This window comes from Lissotriton helveticus, chromosome 7, assembly GCF_964261635.1.
Source record: "Lissotriton helveticus chromosome 7, aLisHel1.1, whole genome shotgun sequence".
In the NCBI taxonomy this organism is placed as follows: Eukaryota; Metazoa; Chordata; class Amphibia; order Caudata; family Salamandridae; genus Lissotriton; species Lissotriton helveticus.
Genome location: NC_136068.1, coordinates 1,705,001,203 through 1,705,025,994, shown reverse-complemented (window position 1 = coordinate 1,705,025,994; position 24,792 = coordinate 1,705,001,203). Strand labels below are relative to the sequence as shown.

The 24,792-nt window shown below is 47.8% G+C and overlaps 1 protein-coding gene across 1 annotated transcript in view; it reads left to right on the top strand.

Annotated features, from left to right (window-relative positions):
• Nucleotides 1-24,792, top strand: part of LOC144769651 (IgGFc-binding protein-like) — a 1,105,637-nt gene that overhangs the window by 1,062,319 nt on the left and 18,526 nt on the right. The window contains exon 28 of the mRNA XM_078653826.1: nt 11,656-11,942. Coding sequence (XP_078509952.1) covers nt 11,656-11,942 — 287 coding nt within the window. The remainder of the gene's footprint in view (nt 1-11,655; nt 11,943-24,792) is intronic.

Genomic DNA, 24,792 nt, shown 5'->3' with positions numbered 1-24,792 from the left:
ATACCATCAGGAAAGGGACAACAGGAGGGGAGGAATGTACCACTGTAATTATACTTTAAGGTGTGGGCAGATCACAACACATCTCCCAACGTACCACTATGAATATACATTTTAGTTAAGCAGATTACAACACCTTCCCAGGAGGCTGAGAAGAAAACTGGCTTTTTTGGCTCATTCATCCTTTGCCCCTCTGATGAGAATGCCATCAAGGGCCAGGGCCCTTCACAACTACATTCTCACAAGACTACATCCAAGAAGCTGGTCGTGTTCCACTGAACAAACAACGGTGTTTAAATATTTAAAAAAAGGCAGATCTATTGGCTTTGTCGGTGCTCGTATCAGAGGCTTGTGAAGGCTGGTCCTTGTGGGTCCTTCCTTTTTCCCACCTCCTGCAGCACACGGAGGACTGCTGCTGTGCTCTGCTGATGGGAGTCTGGGGGCGGGCAGGGGGAGGGGGGAGTGTGCTGAGACGCTCACTGTGTGACTGTGCAGCTGACTCGGCCGATTTATAGTATTATATTCCGTGTGCTTTTTCCATTTCCTAATCCTTTGTTTATACAAAAATGAAATAAAAACGAGATCAGAAATGGAAATGAAAGAATTTCTGTGCGCACGCACTCTGCAACTTTTTTTAATCTGGGGAATGAAGGCCTCATTAACGTGCCCTAGGTGCGCTCTCAGGCCGCTTGGGCCACCTTTCATCTTCAGGAGTCCCCCTGAACCTACAGAAATCTCCGTATTTAAAGCAAATCAACAAAAACACAAGTTGCATTATTTACTCATTGCAGCACCTTGCAGACATGACTGTGCAGCTTCACAAGCCCCCTATAACACTAGTGTTTGTGTATTGCCTTGGAAGTGATAGGGCTCCTAACAGGTAAATTTTCACAGGGCTCATTCTATCAACCTCAAAAAAGAAAAAAAGCTGAGGGCCTCATTTATGAGGCCTTGCGTGAGTTTTGCGCTTCCGGGGCCTCATTTATGAGGCCTTGCGTGAGTTTTGCGCTTCCGATGCGTCACTTTTTGTGACGCATCGGCGGCGTAAAACATGCCTCCTGATGCGCACTATTTACAAAGTGACGCATCTAAGCAGATGCGTCACTTTGTAAACCCCTGGGCTACATTATACCTGCGTCAGGTATAATGTATGCAGAGGGGGCGTTCACCCGCAAAAAGCCTCGTAATAGTGACGCAGTGAAATCTATGAGATTTCACTGCGTCACTTTTAGGACGCTGTTGCGTCAAAATCTTGCGCCTGCTTCACAGCAGGCGTAAGACTGACGCTAGCCCTTTCACATGGGGCTTTCCCCATGTGAAAGGGCGCATTGCTGGAGTTGCGTCACTTTTGTGACACACTCCAGCAATGCGTCACTTTTGCGCCTACAGATACGTCAGAAATACTGACGTATCTGCAACTCCTTGCGACATGATGCGTCATATTATAAATATGACGCATCAATCATGTCGCAGGGAGAGCGCAGTGAAAAGTGACGCATCGCTGTTTTCACGCAGCGATGCGTCACTTTTCATAATTGAGGTCCCCGATGCGTCACTTTTTGTGACGCATCGGCGGCGTAAAACATGCCTCCTGATGCGCACTATTTACAAAGTGACGCATCTAAGCAGATGCGTCACTTTGTAAACCCCTGGGCTACATTATACCTGCGTCAGGTATAATGTATGCAGAGGGGGCGTTCACCCGCAAAAAGCCTCGTAATAGTGACGCAGTGAAATCTATGAGATTTCACTGCGTCACTTTTAGGACGCTGTTGCGTCAAAATCTTGCGCCTGCTTCACAGCAGGCGTAAGACTGACGCTAGCCCTTTCACATGGGGCTTTCCCCATGTGAAAGGGCGCATTGCTGGAGTTGCGTCACTTTTGTGACACACTCCAGCAATGCGTCACTTTTGCGCCTACAGATACGTCAGAAATACTGACGTATCTGCAACTCCTTGCGACATGATGCGTCATATTATAAATATGACGCATCAATCATGTCGCAGGGAGAGCGCAGTGAAAAGTGACGCATCGCTGTTTTCACGCAGCGATGCGTCACTTTTCATAATTGAGGCCCTGAGTCTTCTCAACATCTGTGCGCCATAATTAATAAAGAGCTTGCCTTTTAAATAGCGAACAGTTTAATTAATTAAGAGGCCGGGCTTGCAGTGCGTGCACCATTTTATTAGTGAGGGGGCCCCTATAGCACGGCCCCCCTGCAACACGCCCGGGGCTTTGGGGGCCTCCTGTCTTAAGTCCTTGGCCATGTGCGCACCACGGCCTTTCGCACCATTACATTCCTCTGCTGAGTTAAGGGGCTCTGGAGCGAGGGGGCCCCCTGGAGCACAAGGCCCCCCCGCAACGCGGGGGCTGCGGGGGCCTGTGTTACGCCCCTGCGCAGACGAGGTGGTAAGCACCAGGCAAATGCATATTAGTGTACACAGTGGAGTTCAGCACCTGATCCACCATGTCGGATCAGTGCAATGGATACCTATTCTTAACGGTTACCTTGTTTAAGGCCCAATTGTTGACGCACACCAGAAAATCACCATCCCTCTTTGAAACAAAGATGCTCGCCTATGATGTTGGAGAAGTGGAATGTTGTCTAAAGCATGTCATCTAGGGGTTTCTTTAGGCTCCAAAAGAGCATAACAGCGACTGCAGGGTTGAGCAGTGCCCAGAATCAAGTCGATATGACACTCACATTTCCCATAGGAAGCTGTTTCAAGGACCCTGGTTCTAAGACTGCACAAGTCAAGGGATGTGCTTATCTATAGCAATTGGCTTTACAGGAATGGGACCCCAAGGTGACGAGGTGGAGGGACCAATCAATAAAAGGGTTATGCAACTGAAGCCAAGGGATCAATAAAATAGAGCCAAAGGTAGGTATATCTATAAGATCAAAGATTAAAGTCTTTGTATCCCCATTCTCAAACACTATGGATAATGGAATAGTTTGTTAAATGAACATCCCAAAGGAGAGCTCTGAGCCATCCACTGCTCTATCATGCTCTGGTACCTTTTTCCTAACCCTTGGAAAGTGTAAAGAACTGGCCAAGCCTAAGCCAAAGAAATTTCCGGTAGCTCTGGAATCTACGAGCATGGGCATGACTTGCTTCTGTTGGCATGAAATGATAGAGGTGACTGAAATTGTTAGGTGTTGTCAAACCTTAGGTGAAGTTCAAGCCAGGTAATGGGGAATCGGTTCATCCAAATGATTGACTCCTTTGTCAGCTGGGCTCTCTAGTTTTCCTGTACCAGGTCTGATGTCAAGGCGCTAGTCTTCCTAGTTCCAATAGGTCTGGTAGAGCATTCTTGTGCAAAATGTCCTGCTTTACCACAATACAAACACAGGTTACATTTATTTCTACATTGTTATTTTTATGAGCCCCCATCTGCATGGGTTCTGAACTGTCCTAACTCTTAGACTTAGGGGCATATTTACAAAGAACGCCTAGAAGGCTAACAACACGCTCAGTCACTTCAGAAACGCAGGGCTGCACCATATTTACAAGAATATAGTGGAGCTCTGCTTTACCCCCTGCATATCCGCCTGCACTGGGGCTACATTTAGCTGCCTAGCGTCAAGGCAGGCACCCTTGCACTGTGGTGCAAGGGTGCCTGCGTTGAGGGGAGTGAGTGTTCATGTGTTAAATGGCGTTTTGTAAATTCTATGTGTGCTGCTTAATGCAGCACACATGGAAAATGCAAAACGCTGTTTTTTTTAATGATCGTGTGGAGGAAGGGACACATTCCTTCACATAAACAAGCATTGGTAATTTGCTGTTTCCATGTGCGCTGCACAATTCAGCACACATGAAAACAGCAAAAGCTAGGAGAAATTAAAATAATTTCCTCGTTGATCCAGGGTAAAATCATGTTTTCCCTAATCTTAATTTTGCGCGGCCCAATATTTACTCTGCCCTTGTAAATATGTAGCAGCATCAAAATCAATGGGTGTGGCGGTGGAATGCCCACAGCAACACCCATTGCCCTCCCCTTTCATGCTAAGTATAGCGTGAAAGGGTGTCATATTTACAAGGCAGTGTTAAGCCACATTAAGTGGCTTAACACTGCCTTTTAAAAAAAGGGAAGCCCCTATTGCCACCACAACATCGTGGAAATTGATGTTGTTGTGGCAATAGGGTCTTTTAAATATGCTTCTCAGTCTCTTTCCACTGTGACTGCACAATCAGCAGCCTGGGTTTCCCTAAGAACGGTTTTATTTTCATTCATTTAACCAATGGTCAAGTCTGACAAATAAATCAATGAACTCAGAAGAATCTGAGGGTAGATCTACAATGTGCGTCAGGGTTTCCTTTAAGTCATCCCTCAGCCCTCTATAAAAGAGGGAAGTTCTTTTTTCCTCAGGTCAATGGGTCTCAAATTTACCAAAGGCAGCAATATAAGTAAGGAGATCCTTCTTTCCCTGACTTAGGTTTAACATCTCTTTATCACTGGACTAGACAAAGGTGTGCTTAGCAAAGGGATGAAACATCATTTCTGTAAACCTTTCAAAATCATGGAAAACTGGATGGTTTGTTTCAATAAGTTGAATAGCCCAGCTGTCAGCTGTCCCCCCAAGATAGGATATGATAAAGGCAATTCTGGCAGAATCAGAGGGAGAGGCTGCTAGTTTATAAAGAAATGTGACTAGCACTGACTCCAGAAGGCATGAAACTTATGACTATTCCCCAAAACTACCCACTCTGTGGTGCAATGAGTATTTGTATGGTAAAAGAAAAAGCAAAGTAATCAGAGTATGGTGCACGTCCCATAGTAAGGAGGACAAGAAAAACATTTAAAACACCTAAAGGCACTACCAAAAATCCTGCAACGAGGCTAAAGTTTCATTTTATATGAAAATAATTGAGGCAACCCAAAATTGCCCTTAAACTCTTTTTAATTTAGTCAAAACCTCTTTGACCCTACCAGTATTCCACCAGTCATCCCCATCTCACAATGCAGCCCGAGGAAATTGCCAATTTTAGTGGCAGATCAGTCTGACTATACAGGCACACTCTTTATTAGGAACAGTCTAATGCATAGGTTTCAGCCTGTGGATCTGTACCATGGAGTCCTTTAAATTAGGATTGACATTGGATCCTTGCCTACTGAAGGTGCTTGGCACGCTCTTCCATCCTGTTTTGATGCAGTTGACCAAAGCCCTGAACTCATCTCAGTTGGAGGGCATTGTCCTTAAAGCGTGGAAAATGGCCTTGATCAATCCTGTGTTGAAAAATCAAATCTGGGCCCACCTATTTGGTCCACCTATAGACCCATATCTCTGCTTCCTGTTTTCACAAAAGTGTTGGAGAAACATGTAAAACATCAACTCACAGCGTACACAGAACTCAGCAGCCTGCACCACCCCTCTCAATCTAAGTGTCAAGCTGGTCATAACACCTAATCAGCTCTTCTCAGTGTTACTTGTTCCTGAGGTATAAGTTGCATAATGGTGGAGCCACTGAACTGATTTTGTTAAATCTCAGTGCAGCACTTGACACTGTAAACCATACAATTCTCCTCCAAAGACTATATGTAGGAAGCTGGCTCTGTATATACTATAAATGCACCAAACAGAGGGCCCTAGGGAGATTATTTATAGACCAACCAAATTTAAATCCCAGATACCTAACAATTTATCTAACAACAAAATATGGCGGTCACTTAATGTCATCAATCTAGGTAGAATAATGTGTATACTCCTGTGCCTTCTGTCTGTCTCTAATCAGAACAGTAAGACCAAAAAGGCTCTATTATGAATGCAACAACTAATAAGATAAGAAAACAAGAATTTTAATGAAAAATAGAGTAGAGGAATAGATCACGTCCACTCCAGGATAGTTTGGTATCCCATCATTGCACAGAGAAACGTGCCCAGTGTCATCATCTGGGTTTAACCAACCAACCACGTTGAGTTCTCTCCTCAATTGTCGAGAGAAACAGCAACAGTAGTTGTATCCTCCTGTGGTCTCAAGAGGAAAGGAGCAAGATAGGAGAAAGCTATCATCCAAACTTGACAGTGGAAGAGCAGTGCAAATAGTGAAAATAGTGTTTGAAATCGGGTAAACTCCTGGAGTTCTCTAGCTACTCTATATTTCTCGACTGGAGTTTCCCGAACTAAAAACAAAAGTGAAGGACAGATTATAACGTATTTACTATCTATGTGGTCAACATGTTTCAGCCGCCGAAGGAATGTATTCCTCTGGCTTTCATCAGGACCTTTTTGTTATAATGTCACTGCCATTTCATAAGTATTAAGTGTGTACATACTTGGTATCCAATTACAACCGTATGGAACAAGTAGGACTGTGAAGATTAATTCTAATCAGTTTGTAGTAAATATACAATTTGGAATGCAGTTGTAAATGTACATTGAAATGGTTACAGTTTGAATTACTGGTAATGCAATACTGTGGAATGCTGTACATATATTTTGTGTTGCTTGTGCAGTAAAAATGACAGGTAAGTAACTTTTACGTTACTTTTGAGATTACTTTTTAAATTACTTTTTCTACTCCGTGTAATCTGCCTAGATTTCACACTGGGACATTTCCTAGAGAAAATGTAAGTAAAGTCAGTTTTGCACAATCGTTATTTTTAAGGTTTCCATGCAAATCAGCTCCACACTTGACAAAAACAGTCAATAGGTTCTTACGGAGAGAAATGAAGTTCACGGTTACCAGGTAAGTAATCGGTCTTTATAGTTGAGCTTCTGGGGTTAGAACAAGGGTTCCCCAGTGTTAAGGATGCACTCTCATTACATTCTCAGTGGCACTAGGGCGGCCGGATGCAGAGTGCTGTTTCAACACCGGGCGCCCTGTTAGTTTCAATGGGGGACCTCCGGTTTGAAAAGGCACTACATGCTTAGGGACGAAGGTCTTCTCGGTGTGACCACCACTTCGAGAGGTAAGTTGGGAAGTTAGGAGTTGGTTAGGCACCATTGGTGTGGGCACATAACGCCGTGGGGCGTCGGGTGCAGGAGTGACTTTTGTGGTCGGATCTTCTAACCAGCTCTCAGTCGTGGTTGGGGGGACCTCCTGGATCTATGCTCCAGGCGTCAGCTGGAGGCTTGATGTAGGTCAGGGGTTACCGGATCTTAGGTCAGCATCACCAGGGTGACCTCCTTGTGAAGTTTGCCCACTCAAGCTCCGGCCGTGGTCGGCGGGTGCAGTGTGGGGCAGATCCACGTTGTCTGGCTGGAGCCAGAGGTTGCAGATGAACAAGTCCAGTGTTCACGGGGAAAAAAGTCTTTGTAGTTGAAGCTGGCAGGTCCTTCAGTGTTTTTGAGGTTTCTTGGCTGCAGGACATACCAGGATTTCGCAGGAGCAGGTTCGTAGGGGAGGCAGGCTGGTAGGGCTGGGGCCAAGTTAGTGGGCATCATCCTCTTGTTAGCTGCTGCATGGCTTTTCTGTCCTTCTTCTTCTTCTTCTTGTAGTTTTGTCTTGTCTAAGGAAGCAAGGTACAGGGGGGCCCCTAAAGACTAGATTTAGGGGTGTTACAGGTAGGTAAAAGGCAGGGAACGATGAGTCCCTTTCCTAGGGTGGGTACACCCTCTATTGTGGCACCCTCCAGTGGGAGCGGGACATGTGCCTGTCCCTGGTTGGCTGAGTCCCCCCATCTTCAAGATGGCGTGGACTGAGAGTTGTGCTTCACCTCGCCTTCCCCAACTGAGGGATGGAGTTGGCAGAGGTGGGCACACCTCTCTTCCTCACTTGTTTTTCCCACCGGTTCTCCCGCCCACAGTGGGGATCAGAATCAATCTGGACCAGTTGCTGAGAGCAGCAAGTGGCCTGGGGATGCTCAAAAAGGCGGTAAGCCTTTCAAGCTTCCCCTTCGTGAACCCTGGCCATCCTGGGGGAGGACTCTTGGCACCTCATACCAGGATGTGCACTGTTTTAGGCCCCAGAGAGCAGCAGGCTCTCGACCCAGGGGTCCAGAAACATGTCTGGTGGTGGCAGCTGCAAGCAGCCACTCAGCCTGGACACTAGTAGTAGGTTAGTTTTCAGGGGGCAGCTCTAAGATGCCCTCTGTGTGCACTTTTCATTAAATGCCACACTAGCATCAGTATGGGTTTAATGTCCTGAGAAGTTTGATACCAAATTTCTCAGTTTTAAGTGTAGCCTTTATGGTGCTGTAGAGTTCGTAATGACACACTCCCTGCACCTTATACTCTTAATGGCAGCACTGCACTTACAACGTCTAAGAATGGACTTAGACACTGTAGGGGTACAGGGCTCAAGCACCTGTACCCTCACCTCTGGTATTGTGCACCCAGTTAGAGGGGTAGCTGATCTATGCCAGAGCAGTGGGTTGTAGGCATGGCACACAGGTATGTGCGCCATGTCGACTCTTCACTTTGTTCTGCACCAAGACACACAGCCTGCAAAGGCAGTGTGTGTGTGTGTGTGTGTATTGTGCCACCCCCTCTAGGGGTGGCACAATAAGAGCTGCAGCCCTTAGAGGCCTTCTCTTGTCACAGCGCCCTGGGTACCAGTGGTACCATTTCTCAGGGGCTGACCTGTGGCCAGAGATGCCAATGGGGTTTAGGCTTCAATGCAGTTTTAGGGAAACAACCTAGGACCTGGATACCTAATTAGCAGGAGCCCAGGGCACACTCAGTCAAAGTACATCAGCAATTCAGCAAAAAGTGGGGGCAACCATGCAGAAAGAGGGCACTTTCTCACACTAGAGACCCTGGGAATTAGAGATATGGCTCTGTGCTGGTTAAAATCTTTTTTCGCAGGACCTTATCTTTCAGGTGCACACTACCCAACACCGGGCAAAAACCCACTCTTGGTGTCAGGTGTACCTCAGGGATCCATTTTGAGTCCCTTGCTCTTCAACCTTTATGAACATCTATTAGATGAAACACTAGAAAACTGTGCCCTCACTCTTTTTTTGTATGAGGATGACACACCTATTATGGTATTTCTGTTATCTAAGGACAATCAGAATGCAGAGGCCCTTAACTCTTGTCTCTCTCAGGTCTCACTATGGATGTGTGCTAACCCAAACTGAACAGAGACAAGATGGAGATCTTGTTAGCTGGCAATCTCTCCAATCCTTGGGTGACTCAGATGTGGCCCACACCTTTGCCGCCCCCACCCGAGCCCCATGCCAGTAGTAAAGAACTTAAGAATGTGGTTAGATGACAAACTTACCATGAGCCAACAGATTAATAAGGTGGCAGCTATATGCTTTAGGATCTTGAAATGGCTCTGAAAGAACCTTCAATGTCTCCATATATCTGCCCAGGAAACCGTAGTCCTAGCCCTGGTTATTTCGAGGCTAGACAATGGGAATTTTATATACCTCCAAATTGTGCAAAATGTAGCTGCATGCCTCTTGCTTTACCCTCCTAAGGTTACCTCAACTGGCAATATGCTAAGGAACTTAATGTAGATTCCCACTGAAGGGCAGGTGCATTTGAAGGCGTTGTGCTATATGGCATACACTGGTCTTGATTACCTTAGATCGTTTGTTTCTCACTGCAAACCTGGCCATTTGTTGTGCTCTAGCCATCTTAGTCTGGCTGTAATTCCTTAAATTAGGAAATCACATCAAGGAGGCAGAGTGTTTCCTTTTCTGGGACCAAAACATTTAAATGAGCCACCCCTGACACTGAGAGAATGTTGTTCACACTCCCTGTTTGTCAAATTGTTAAAACCTTGGCTGTTCTCATCCTCTGATCCTTTCTAATGGCTTTATATTTCTGAGATTGTTCCTAAATCAACCCACTTCTGTATTGAGCTGAGTGCTGGGAAATCTTTAATTAGGCCTCCATGCTCTTTACAAAATATGTATAGTAATAACAATAATAATAATGATAAAAACCATTGAGGTGGGGCCAAAGACACTGGTACTGGAGTAGTCACCATGACATGAGCAGGATTAGCATTTCCGTTAGCAGAAGCATTTGCTTGAATTCTTAAATCACCAAAGTGTGAGGGCTGCAAGACAGGACATGCACCATTGGGAACCCCCCAAAGCCCATCCCTCAAAGAACCATGGTAGGTGGTGAGGGCAGCATCAAACCAGTTCATCCTAAAGCAACACATTTTCTTGTTGCATGGACTCAAGCTCATGCTGACCATCTCCCAAGTCGCTTGCTAGATCTGAAACACTTGGGCGTTCTCACTGCGCCATGTCCTGGTTGTGCAACTTGTTGTCCACACTGTTAGCGCAATGGGACCTGGTGACGCTTGGCCTTCTCTCATGCACTCACCTGATTCCAACTGCAGAGACAATTATGAAACTGATGCTGGACGTGCTTTCTTTGTAGGGCTGGGCCCATTCAATGAATCGCTTCTCCCTAAACAAAGAGCAGCCCTTGGGAGAAGATGGGTTTGAACCAAATAAGTAAAGAGAGACTTGCTCTACTCATTTCGGTCAGCAACTGTGGGGCACAGCATTAAATGGAGACCCTCTGAGTCTGCTAGGTAGATGTGCACAGGACCATGACCTCTGATTTTGCGAAGACGCAATGCACTGAAAACAACAGGAAGAGGTAATTACCATCAATACACTACATGCCTCTCATACAATGAATGTGCAATAATGTCTAACCTCCGCTCTGCGGACCTCACCCTGGCTGAAATCCCATGCTTCTGGGGAGCCAGAATGGGAGGAAGTGCCTTCTCCTACATCAAGGCCAAGACCTGGAACAAACTCTCCCTCAACATCAGGTGAAGTCCCACACTGCAAGCATTCAGGAAGCGCCTCAAGTCCTGGCTTTTCGGATGATGCAGCGCTGCCCGATATCCCCAGCCAGTGCCTTGAGACCCTCACAGGTGAGTAGTGTGCTTCACAAATCTCTGATTGATTGATTGCTTGATTGATTGATTGATAAGTTGTACATATGCGTGTTCTTGTTAGTGCGCTGTTGTTGACCAAAGAAATATGATTTCAAGAATGAATTAGCTTTATACCAAATATTTAATATTCAATCTGTCAATGCACTGTATTGTAGTTGTTAATCTTGTATAATACCGGATGTTCTAAAAACTTTTATTCACTCATGACTCAACCTTAGGTAAAGATTTTTCAATGTTTTCTCTGTGAAATTGACAGCCCTGATGAAGCACAATTTTTGTGAAAGACATGTTGGCTCCTGGATTTTTGTACAGTGAATTGGAGCTCAGATACAAGGAGTACATTAAACTGTTGCTTTGGAGAAATATAAGAACCAAATCCTATTTGTGATAAAGCTAATTTGGTAATATATAAATGAACTTTGGAGAGCCTTTCCAAAGATATTGCTTCCAATTGGCTTGATATAGTCTCTGAATCTGAACAAATCTGAGTGTCTACATGGAAGCTAATGCCCTCATAACTCCCTTAGGCGCTATATGAAGTTCTACATAGCTCATCTTTGAAGAACCGAAAAGTCTGCATGTGGGCTAGTAGACTTCTTCACAACAGAGTGAAGTAAAAGCATAACTTCAATGTTCACTTATGGACTAATAGCCTCCTCCCCTAGAAATGTAAAATGTCATGGTCCACTAACTGTCTCTTATCTATTACTAGATTTTCCTTTATGTTGTTCAAGAAGTGCAAACACAAGCAGACACTTCCATTCTTAAATGCATAAGCTTTACATGCTTCATCAAGGTTTATCTGCTGCAAGCTAACAGAATCCTTTCATGATTTCAGCTAAATGGACGTGAGGTCAGCTTACCAGCAAAAATATCAGAACTCTTGTCGATTGATATTAACGACATTGCTGTGGTGCTTAAATTTGCATCTAAGATCACAATTCAGTTCAGCATGAGTGGGTCAGTCACAGTGTCAGTCACTCCAGATATGGCTAACAGCTTGTGTGGAGCCTGTGGAAACTTCAATGGAGACAACGTTGATGATTTGAAGCTTGCAAATGGAAACATAGCCAGTGCAGTTACAGATGCAATTATTTCCTGGCAGGCGGAAGACCTAACACCATGGTAAGTCCCACCCTAAAGCAATTTGTGTCATGAAAGTCATGAATTTCATTATATAAATGCATTTTCTTAAAACTTTGCTTAGTATTTTGAAGAACGGAGCACTTGCCTGTCTGCTAAAATCTTGACTTAGCCATCCCTAACATAGGGGTGGATTATGCTGATATGACCCTGTGGGTCGTATCAGCAAGGTTATTGCCCTTTTGCAGGTAACATCGCTGAAAAACTAGCAATGTTCCCTGTAAAAGGGAGATAACCTCACTATCGCTGGAATTTTTATCTCCCTGGAGTAACGCGCTGTTAATTACGCGCTACAGGGCGCTAAATACCAGAGATAGCCTGCCATAATGTAATTATCGCTAAGCACGGCCAGCGATGATTAGCGGTGGTCGTTGTTAAGTTGCCCCTTAGAGTTTAAAGAGGGACTCGGCTTGCACATGAAGGTCTTTACCCTTAGATAAAAAGTTAGAGTTGTATTAACAGTTTCGGATGTGAGGATGCTTCGCAAATCCAAAATAAAAAATATCCAAGTCCTATTGGCTGGGGGAGCTTTTCTCCTATCAGTCATTTTAGATCTATGGGTCAAATGTTGGTTGCACCAATCCCAAAGAATTTGATTGGCTGCCCAAAACATGAGAAACAAATGTTGCAAACACTATTATGGGACTCAAGGACTCAGTCCCTGCGTACTAAACAAAATAGGAAAGTGTATGTGAGTGGGTAGGTAGATCACACCCTGGAACCTAGGCCTATGTTGGGGCCCCCTTCTATGTTGAAAAGTAAAATAATTTACATTTTGCCAGGGTATCTGCGGATTAAGAGCTTGGATTCATGGATCCTAACAGATCTCAGCAAAATATTCTACTGCAGATTAGAGAATCTTGTTTTAGATCCATGGATCCAAATAAATAAAAAAAAAAGAAAACTAAAACGATTCTATGGCTACACACCATTGTGCAGTCCTTGTGCACAGGTGTTAGCTGCTGGTAGACTACCACCCACTCTACTGCCAGGAACAAGCTTACTGGCAACAAGGGTCCAGCTACAGAGGGTCTGGATTTGCCCATCCCCTTGACACTCCACCACAGCGACCTAGCTTTCCAAAATCACAAGGCCTGAATGTTAAGGCGATGGGGACACCCCCCCTATGGAAACTGTTGTAGGGTGCACATTTCCCAAACACTATGGGCCCATTTGTAGGGTGGCTGGAGTAGGCCTCTCCAGGAAACGTTACTGAAGTGTAAAAGCTTCCTGGACTCAGGGGGCCCCTGCTGCTGAGGGACACATCTGCCTCCTAAGATGTTGCCATTAGTTGCAATCTTCTTGGACACAAGTTCTTGACTGCAGCTGTGCTGGAGGCACTGCCCCCAGAAACATTGCTGCCAGACTCAAGGAGCCCAGCTGCAGGGGACAAGTGTTGCTTGGATTTGAATTCTTTAACAAACAGAAGACAAGAGGACTTTGGCAAAACAGGAACTGTTCCATTTTATTAAACAATTCATCTGGGATAAAATTACAGGCACAAGGTCGGAGGAATGTATTAATTTACATTGGCGTCACATTGGTGTTATATACAATGTTACATCAGGTCATAAACATATCCGGGTACCATATATAATGAGGAATGTTGGTTGCTGCCTTAGAGTCATAACTTAATGGTCAATGGTTACTCAAGTGGACTGCTTGGACACAGTGTGGCTAGTGGTGAATGTGTCCAGATATTCAACATGGGGAGCGTGTGATCGGTATGTGCGCTAGGTCCTGATTGGGGATGTGTTCCGAAATCATCCAAACAAATAAACAATTCATCTGGGATAAAATTACAGGCACAAGGTTGGAGGAATGTATTAATTTACATTGGCGTCACATTGGTGTTATATACAATGTTACATAAGGTCATAAACATATCCGGCGTACCATATATAATGAGGAATTTTGGTTGCTGCCTTAGAGTCATACATAACTTAATGGTCAATGGTTACTCAAGTGGACTGCTTGGACACAGAGTGGCTAGTGGTGAATGTGTCCAGATATCCAACATGGGGAGCGTGTGATCGGTATGTGCGCTAGGTCCTGATTGGGGGTGTGTGCCGAAATCATCTAGCATCTGCCTTTAAGGTATTTTTTGAAGCACGTGTACCTCCACAGAACATATTTGCTTTATTAGGGCCTATCTCCCCTGAACATTGTAATGTTGTTGTGCCTATTTGTGGGATTGATCACAAGTTTCCTGCCCGGGTGTTTGCCTGCCAGCTAATAACACTCCCACCTGTGACCCATCAATCAGTAATCCCGGGCCTAGGTTGCAGGGCCTGCCAGACTACATACTTGTGTGTCAAGGTAAATGTGGAGTTGTGGAAGGATGATTCTATTAATAAGGACGATAGTTCATTTTTGTAGGTAAACGTGTCAATATCCATTTTAACATTCCCCACTCTGGTTTATTTTCCATCTACACTATTAGATTCATGCATTTGTATCATTACGTAAATTGAGGATTGCATTTTTACAGCAGGTGATCCCCAATTGTATGACCCCACAAACCAAGATTTTGCATGTAGCCAGGTTCTGAATTGGGATGGTGCAGTGAGCTAAAAAACGGTGATGGATCAAGCCCTGATCTTTTGACTGGGTAGGAGTGTTCTGCTTAATTCAGATACTCTGTCCATCACCACCCCCTTTTGAATAGTTTTGGCCACCACAAGTGTGGAAGGGTATGCTCAGATGTGAGTCCCTTGCTCACTGCACCATCAGGATTCAAGCAAGCCGGGCCGAAGACGGCTGTAATGCCAGAAACTGGTCCCCGGAAGCTTGTTTCCTTTCCAGTAAAGAATTGGCTTGGTAGTTTGGTCTGCCCTGTTCCCATGATGCACTGGGCCAGGGTCAGACTAATTTGCATGTAGCCAGGTTCTGAACTGGGATGGTGCAGTGAGCTAAAAAACGGTGATGGATCAAGCCCTGATCTTTTGACTGGGTAGGAGTGTTCTGCTTAATTCAGATACTCTGTCCATCACCACCCCCTTTTGAATCGTTTTGGCCACCACAAGTGTGGAAGGGTATGCTCAGATGTGAGTCCCTTGCTCACTGCACCATCAGGATTCAAGCAAGCCGGGCCGAAGACGGCTGTAATGCCAGAAACTGGTCCCCGGAAGCTTGTTTCCTTTCCAGTAAAGAATTGGCTTGGTAGTTTGGTCTGCCCTGTTCCCATGATGTACTGGGCCAGGGTCAGACTAATTTGCATGTAGCCAGGTTCTGAACTGGGATGGTGCAGTGAGCTAAAAAACAGTGATGGATCAAGCCCTGATCTTTTGACTGGGTAGGAGTGTTCTGCTTAATTCAGATACTCTGTCCATCACCACCCCCTTTTGAATCATTTTGGCCACCACAAGTGTGGAAGGGTATGCTCAGATGTGAGTCCCTTGCTCACTGCACCATCAGGATTCAAGCAAGCCGGGCCGAAGACGGCTGTAATGCCAGAAACCGGTCCTTGGAAGCTTTTTTCCTTTCCAGTAAAGAATTGGCTTGGTAGTTTGGTCTGCCCTGTTTCCATGATGCACTGGGCCAGGGTCAGACTAATTTGCATGTAGCCAGGTTCTGAACTGGGATGGTGCAGTGAGCTAAAAAACGGTGATGGATCAAGCCCTGATCTTTTGACTGGGTAGGAGTGTTCTGCTTAATTCAGATACTCTGTCCATCACCACCCCCTTTTGAATCGTTTTGGCCACCACTGCGCCTTTAACTAGGCCGGGTCACCCCCTTGCTCCCCACGCCTGCCGCTGCCGCTGCCTGCCTCCTGCTTGCTGCTGCTGCTGAACGACCCAGCCGCCGCTGGGCCACCCGGATCTCCCCCTGCCCCCCTCGCTTGACCCAGGGACACAGAACCGCCGCCGGACGCCCAGAGGTTCCCGCCGCTGCCTCCCTGCGGCCCCGCCCACCACCAGCCCATTGGCCGCCCCGCTCCCGCCACCCAGCTGACCCGCCCACCCGGCTCCTTACTTAAGGGGTCCTGCGGGGTCAGCCAGGGAGCGACCACTGCGCCTTTAACTAGGCCGGGTCACCCCCTTGCTCCCCACGCCTGCCGCTGCCTGCCTCCTGCTTGCTGCTGAACGACCCAGCCGCCGCTGGGCCGCCCGGATCTCCCCCTGCCCCCCTCGCTTGACCCAGGGACACAGAACCGCCGCCGGATGCCCAGAGGTTCCCGCCGCTGCCTCCCAGCGGCCCCGCCCACCACCAGCCCATTGGCCGCCCCGCTCCCGCCACCCAGCTGACCCGCCCACCCGGCTCCTTACTTATGACGCCCCCAGAGCGACCGCGCAGCGGACGCGCGCAGCGGGAGCACCGATTGAGCGCCGAAGGTGCGCCAAAGGTAAGCCCGTCTGCGCCCGTCCGCGCCTGGACCGCGCCCAGTGCCAGGACCCCTGGCCCCCACCGACGGAAGCCGACCCGACGGACCTACGACGCCACCGAACTCAACGCACTCAACACCGGCCGAACCCCGGGCTGCTACCGAGCCACACCGAGACGCACCCACGGACCCTTCAGCTGCCACTCCTGCAAGTTCACCTGCAACCGGACCCACGCCACACCAGCACCCACCAAGCCGACCTCCAGCAGCACCCACCTGAAGTGCATCCTGCTCAACACCCGCTCCGTCCACAGACACGCCGTCGAGCTCTGGAACCTGCTCGACACCACAGACCCAGACGTCGCCTTCCTCACGGAAACCTGGATGATTGCCTCCTCAGCGCCGACATCGCCATCGCCATCCCAGAGGGCTACAAGATCACCCGGAGAGACCGCGCCAACCAGACAGGAGGAGGCATCGCCATCATCCACAGGAACACCATCCGCATCACGACCAACACCGACGACACCCTCGCACCCGCCGAACACCTGCACTTCCAGATCCACGTCAACCCCAAGACCACCCTCAGAGGCACCCTCATCTACAGACCCCCGGGACCACGCACACAATTCAGCGAGGACATCGCCGACTTCATCAGCCCACACGCCCTCCGCTCCGCCGACTACATCCTCCTCGGGGACCTCAACTTCCACCTGGAGAACAACAACGACCGCAACACAACCACCCTGCTGGACAACCTCGCCAACCTCGGACTCAAGCAACTGGTGACCACCCCCACTCTCTACGCCGGACACACTCTCGACCCGGTCTTCTCTTCCAGCAAGGACATCGCCTTCAGCCACGCCACGTGGCTCCACTGGACGGACCACAGCTGCTTCCACTTCAGCTTCAGAAGGACCACGCTCCACCATCACCAGCAACAGTCTCCCCGCAGAAGCTGGAACAAGATCACTGCAGACCAGCTCGCTACTTCCCTGAACAAGAACCCTCCCACCAGCACAACAAACCCCAGCCAAGCAGCCACCAACCTCACGAAATGGATCAGCGACTGCGCAGACGACCTCGCCCCGCTGAAGACCCCGCCGAGCAGACCCGGCAGCAAGAAAGCCCCATGGTTTAACGACGACCTCAAGAGCTCCAAGAAGAACTGCAGAGCACTCGAGAAAACCTGGCGCAGAGACCCAACACCGGACAACATGACTGCCCTCAAGCTCGCCACCCGAAAACACCACCAGCTGATCCACGCCACCAAGAAAACCGCTTTCAAGGAACGACTGGACAACAACGCACACAACAGCAAGGAACTCTTCAACATAGTGAAAGAGCTCTCCAACCCCAACGCCGGAAACAACGACATCACCCCTTTGCAAGACCTCTGCAACTCCCTCGCCTCCTACTTCCACAACAAGATCGCGGACATACACAACAGCTTCAGCACTCAACCGACGCACGCCACGACCGAACCACCGCCCCCCCCACCACCCTCTGCGCCTGGACCCCGATCAGAACTGAAGACACCATCCGCACGATGAACTCCATCCACTCCGGATCTCCGACAGACCCCTGCCCTCACCACGTCTTCAACAAGGCCGACGCTGTCATCGCACACCACCTGCGGGACATCATCAACACCTCCTTCGACATCGCCACCTTCCCGGAGAGCTGGAAGCACGCCGAACTCAGCGCTCTACTCAAGAAACCATCAGCAGACCCAACCAACCTCAAGAACTACCGCCCCATCTCGCTGCTCCCGTTTCCGGCCAAAGTCATCGAGAAGACCGTCAACAAGCAACTGGCCGCCTTCCTCGAGACGAACGGTTCCCTCGACCTCTCGCAGTCTGGCTTCCGGGCCAACCACAGCACCGAGACCGCCCTGATCGCAGCCACCGATGACATCCGAGCCCTGCTCGACAACGGAGAAACAGCGGCCCTCATCCTCCTGGACCTCTCCGCGGCCTTCGACACTGTCTGCCACCGCACCCTAGTACAGTGCCTCAGCAACGTCGGAATCCAGGAGAAGGCACTGGAGTGGATCACCTCCTTCCTCGCCGGAAGGACACAGAGAGTCCGCCTCCCCCCGTTCAGATCGGAAGCCACCGAAGTCATCTGCGGCGTTCCTCAAGGCTCCTCGCTCAGCCCAACACTCTTCAACGTCTACATGAGCCCCCTTGCAGCCATCGCACGCCAGCACAACCTGAACATCATCTCCTACGCCGACGACACCCAGCTGATCCTCTCCCTCACTAACGACCCAGCCACCGCCAGAGCCAACCTGCACGAAGGGATGACAGACGTAGCCAAATGGATGTCGAACAGCCGCCTGAAACTGAACTCGGACAAGACGGAAGTCCTCATCCTGGGATCCTCACCCTCCGCCTGGGACGACTCCTGGTGGCCCCCCGCCCTGGGCAGCGCACCCAAACCAACAGACCACGCACGCAACCTGGGCTTCATCCTGGACTCCTCCCTCTCCATGACCAGACAAGTCAACGCCGTCTCCTCGTCATGCTTCAACATCCTGCGCATGCTACGAAAGATCTTCTGATGGATCCCCACCGAGACCAGGAAGACGGTCACCCAGGCCCTCGTCGCCAGCCGTCTGGACTACGGCAACTCCCTCTACGCTGGAACCACCGCCAAACTCCAGAAAAGACTCCAGCGGATCCAGAACACCTCAGCGCGACTCATCCTGGACATCCCCCGCCGCAGCCACATCTCCGGACACCTGAGAGACCTGCACTGGCTCCCGGTCAACAAGAGAATCACCTTCCGGCTCCTCACCCACGCACACAAAGCCCTACAAAACCAAGGACTAGGATACCTCAACAGCCGCCTCAACTTCTACGCTCCCAAACGCCAGCTTCGATCGACCAGCCACGCCATCGCCGCCGTCCCCCGCATCCAAAGAGCCACCACAGGAGGAAGGTCCTTCTCCTACCTGGCTGCCAAGACTTGGAACTCCCTTCCGACCCACCTCCGCCTGACCCAGGACCACCTCGCCTTCAGGAAGCAGCTCAAGACCTGGCTGTTCGAGCAGTAGCGGACCCCCCCCCCCAGCGCCTTGAGACCCTCCGGGTGAGTAGTGCGCTATACAAATGCTCTGATTTGATTTGATTTGATTTTGATTTGGAAGGGTATGCTCAGATGTGAGTCCCTTGCTCACTGCACCATCAGGATTCAAGCAAGCCGGGCCGAAGACGGCTGTAATGCCAGAAACCGGTCCCCGGAAGCTTGTTTCCTTTCCAGTAAAGAATTGGCTTGGTAGTTTGGTCTGCCCTGTTCCCAATGCACTGGGCCAGGGTCAGACTAATTTGCATGTAGCCAGGTTCTGAACTGGGATGGTGCAGTGAGCTAAAAAACGGTGATGGATCAATCCCTGATCTTTTGACTGGGTAGGAGTGTTCTGCTTAATTCAGATACTCTGTCCATCACCACCCCCTTTTGAATCACAAACCAAGAGGACCACAATAGCAACTGGCAACAGTGATTTGCACGAACTTGAGATCCATTGTTGGAGCTAGAAGAACCAGTTTGAAAAAAAACTTCTGCCAAGGGGCACCTCCTTCTTCACACATATTTCTCTGCATATTAAGCAGTGCTTGGAAGGCAAGAGTCAAACTTCCAATTTCCATGCGATTGCCGGGACTGGCAGGTAGTGCCAATATTGGCTCAGACCCCTGCCTCCATTGCGGTCTTTAAGTCCATCACATCCCGATGCTGCATTACCATGAGGTAGATGGGTTGTATTTCTTCCTTGAAAAAATTGAGGTCCAGCTCAGTGTTGTTCATCATCTTAAGCATTTCCAACCTGGTTATTTAAAGCTAGCAGGCATTAGCTTTCGCCTGTAGTGTGAAGAAAGGTATCGACCCCTCTTGCCACAATCTGTGCCTCTGTGAACAGTCTAAACTCTACTGGGATGTCCTTGAACTGAATCCAGTCAAAATAGTCCACCGCTCTCTTCTGGCAAATTTGGTGCAGCAAGGGGTCTTTTTCTTTACCAGGTGCTGGTACAGCTCTACTAATTCTTCTCGGGAACGACCTGGGTTGGGATGTGCACAGTCACCAGGGAGCACAGTCCTCTCCAACTGGGAACCAGTTGGGTATAGGCATGTTCCCCGCAACCCTAGTAGAAATCCATTGGAGTGGAGGTGCCCCATTGCATATGTGCCCCATTGTTGGGAGACTGTTTGTTGTTAAGAAGACCACCTCAGATACACTAAGGGGCACCCTTGGTCCACAGATGGATGCAGGAGAGGATGTGTTTGTGCATTGAGTTGGGGGTTTTGCTATCTCCAAGAATCCATTCTCTGGGAAGTTGTGAGGCCAAACAGTATCCTCCCCTATAGTGCCCTTTCAATGCATCCTGTCCAGCTCAATTTGAATATTGTTAGGTTCAGTGAAGAGGTATGACACTGCTAGGTTGGTGTCCTGTTGGGCTAAGTTTACAACTACCCTTTGAGGTTCTAGCTTGTTGGGCTGGATCTTGACCCTTATCCAGCCCAACAAGCTAGAACCTCAAACCCATAAGTAAAGGAGAACGAGGCACTAGGCTTTTTCGGGGGCTACCACTTTGGACATGTAAAGCCTATCTGCACCTACCACATGTGGGATCAGCAAACAAATGTAACATGACCAGGCTGATGCTCGGGAGCCACTGAGGGCATACGTATGTACCAGGTGTTATGTAAGAGGGAGCTTTGCAGTGCATGCGGGATGCACATTTTTGGTTTAAGGTAATTATAGGTGACATACAAAAGATCCCGACGAGGGTGCTGCATTTCCCTATTCGTGGCTCTCTTTTGACTCAGCAGTTCCTCAATAATAAGTAAGTGTGGAGTTACTCGTAGACGGAGTGTACATGTGCACAGCATTACAAATATTTTTTGTTGCAATATGGTCATTCGATGTGTGATTCCCTTTGGAACCTTCTATGCTCTTCCGTTTTCTGTGTTTCTTCTGCACAATTGGAAAATGTTTGCAGTATTTAGTTCATGGTTTTCATGACCATGGGATGGATCAACTACTTGAGGGACCATTTCACCCATCCGGGTATTAGGCAGGCTGTGGGTTTTTCCTCCTTCTATTGGTGTGAGTTCAGAAATTGTCCTTTTCCTCTTTCGTTATTAGTGAAAGTTGATGACACGTCGTGTTGGTGCACTTTGGTTGTCTTCTCTCTTACCTGGTTTTGGAAGAACTTCATTGATAGAAACAATTACACATGCTCTGTAATTAATGGTTTTCAGAGTCCCTGTAATTTTACCATAGGGGTATGATCACCATACTCCACTAGCCATGATCTAGTGAGGCACCGGAAAGTGATTCCTGCTAGGTATGTTTTAGTATTTTCAGTGCGTAAGAGTGATTATTAGTTTATCTAGATAGATCAAATCTTTTTATAGACCACCTGATTGTGCAGCAAAAGTATGCCAGGATCTCTGTAATTTTATTGTTCAAAAATCGCTAGTACATGCTAATTTTATGGCCCATGGCAATTTTAATCTGCACGTGAATGACAAGCAGCTCAGCTGGTCTCTTCCTAGGCAGGGGCTAACATTATGCAACTTTTATCATCCCCTAGGCACAAATCAGGCCATACCCTAGATTTAGTTTTTTCTAATATCGCTTCTATAGATATGGAGACTCCCTGCCCACTGGTTTGGTTGGATCACTGTTTGATTCCTTTTTTCATTATTCTGGCCAAACTCGGTCAGTTTAAGGGTAAGAGCTCCATTATAAAACGAAATTGGAAAAACTCTAGTAAAGAGGTTTTCAAGGTGGTTTAAACCTTTTTTAAGCCTATGACATTAGAGACCGAAGTACAAGCTTCCCCTGCTTTGTGTGAAAAGTTTCTATGATAATAAAATTTCGAAGGTTTACGATTCCTTCGCCACGCCAGTGGCAACGGAGAAATCAGGTAGGCTGTCGGGAGCTGCGGCAGAGCCCTCACTTACGAACTACATACCAATTTCGCAGCAATATGCATTGGGAGAAATTCAAAAATGCAGATCAGGTTCCGCAGATAATCCATGTCTGCCTAAACTTTGGAAAGTGTTGTCTCATTCTCTTATTTATGCCCTATCTCATATCTGGAACACTTCCCTTGAATCCGGCATTTTTCACTCTGAGAAAAAAACTGAATGGAGACCCCAGAGATCTCAATAATGTCAGGCCAATTTCATTGCTGCCCGTGCTGGGAAAAATGTTAGAGAAGTTAGTCCAGCGCCAACTGACTAACTTTAATGAGAGCCAGGGCTCTCTGCATGACACAAGATCTGGATTTTGGGCGGGTTTCAGCACAGAGACAGCTCTACTGGAGGTGAGAGGGTCGCTCGATTCAGGGGCATCAGCGTTGCTGGTGCTCCTGGATCTGTCTGCGGCATTTGACACACTCGATCATGAAATATTGGTTCAGAGATTAAGGGACTTGGACATTGGGGGGAAGGTGCTGCCCTGGCTCAAATCATATCTGAGCGGTCGCACTCAGAGAGTCGCCCTACATCCATTTGAATCAAAGCCTAGATTGTTCCTTTTCGGCTCCAATTCAGCAGGTCTCTGCTACTTGTTTTTGCAAATTGAGAAACCTTCGGAAGTTTTTATATTTCCTGCCAGAAGACTGCCTCAAATCCGTAGTCCATGCCACAGTGACATTGAGGCTGGACTACGCAAATGGTCTACATCTTGGCCTTCCTAAATATTCGATTTAACGCCTCCAGATGGTGCAGAATTTGGCTGCGAGACTGATCAGACGCACACCTTTTCGGCACCATGTCTCTCCGCATTTACTCAAACTTCACTGGCTCCCATCAGCCAAAATAATTGAATTCAAGGCCATGACTCTGGCCTACGGGGCCCTAAAGGGAAAGTGCCCCTGATACCTCAAACTTAGGCTATGTGACCATAAGCAAAATCGGTCTCTGAGGTCAAACTCACAAAATCTGCTATGCATACCCCTCTTTGAAAAAGCCCGGCTGGGTGGTAGGACGTTCCCCAGTGAGGACGGGCAAACTGTGGAACGCCCTGCCTGGTAACCTCCGCCTACATGATTCAGAGACCTTCTTCAGAAAAGCGCTGAAGACATGGCTCTTCAGGCCTGATCAGGCTTGGGAGTAGTGCTTGGACCTCTATGTACGTAATGCCTGCTGTTAGAGTGCCAGGACACCTCTGATTGAGGTAGCTGTTTGCGCTTTACAAGTTTCAGTATTGTTATTACTATTATCATTATTATTATAAGCCATTGAACTACCCTCCAATCCTAACTGGATGCTTAGATTGGTGCTAAGTATGTTTGTAGGTTGGTCTCCTGAACGTAGGGAGTGATGAAATTGTGCTCTTGAGTCAGAGTCTAGATTTTGGTACAGTCCCTTTACCTGAAAGCTAAGCGTTCGTTTGCAGTACGGGCCCTTCCATTAGTAATATATACCGGCTGGGGCTACATCTTTTGGTACTATCCTAGGTTGCGTTTGTCATGCCACGCTTAGTTTAGTACTGCTATAGGTGATTGAAACATGTGCAAAGAGGTGGCGTATCACCGCCGGTGTGGCTAACGTCTGCCACGTGCCCATAGCGGATGTATGACGTTACAACGCCCACTTTTACAACGCACACCTTTACAACGCATTTTTTACACCGCAAAATCCATTACAATGCACACCATTACAACGCATACCATTACAACGAATTCTTAGAAACTACCTTTACAACGCATTCCACTACAACGCATGCTACATTTACAACGCATACCATTACAACGCATTACATTACATTGCATATAAGGTAAGTGTTGGATAGTGTAGGGGTTCAAATTACTATTCTAACTCCAGGGGGTGCAACAGTAGGGAAAGTGTTGGATAGTGTAGGGGTTAAAATTACTATTCTAACTCCAGGGGGTGCAACAGTAGGGTAAGTGTTGGATGGTAATTTATGCATTGTAATGGTATGCGTTGTAATGACTGCGTTGTAATGGTATGCGTTGTAGTAGTGTGCGTTGTAGTGTCATGCGTTGTAATGACTGCGTTGTAAATGCATGCGTTGTAATGGATTTTGCGTTGTAAAAGTTTCGTTGTAATGGTAGTGTGTTGTAAAAGTTGCGTTGTAAAGGTTGTATACCGCCCATAGCATGTTTTGGTGCACATGCATCTCTTTGTTTCAGTCATGTGGTGTGGAATGCGGCATGGCCCTCGCTCGTGGATTTCAGGTACCTAGCTTGGGCTATTCTTGACCCCGCCTAGGTATCTGGAATCTTCCTTTTGGGGTAGCTTTGGGGTTTTTTCTTTAGTGTTGGGCATTTCCCTGAAACAGTGTGATCAATGTTTTAACGTGTCATGCAGGAAAGAACATCACTGCTCCATGGCTTTCTTTTCTCCCATATGGGCTGCCTCATGGGTCTGAGGTTGGGGCCATAGTGTCTTTCGATAAAAAGACTATACCCTCCCTAATGCATGACTTAGTTGCCCCTGTGTGTATAAGGTATGGTATTCATTAGTACT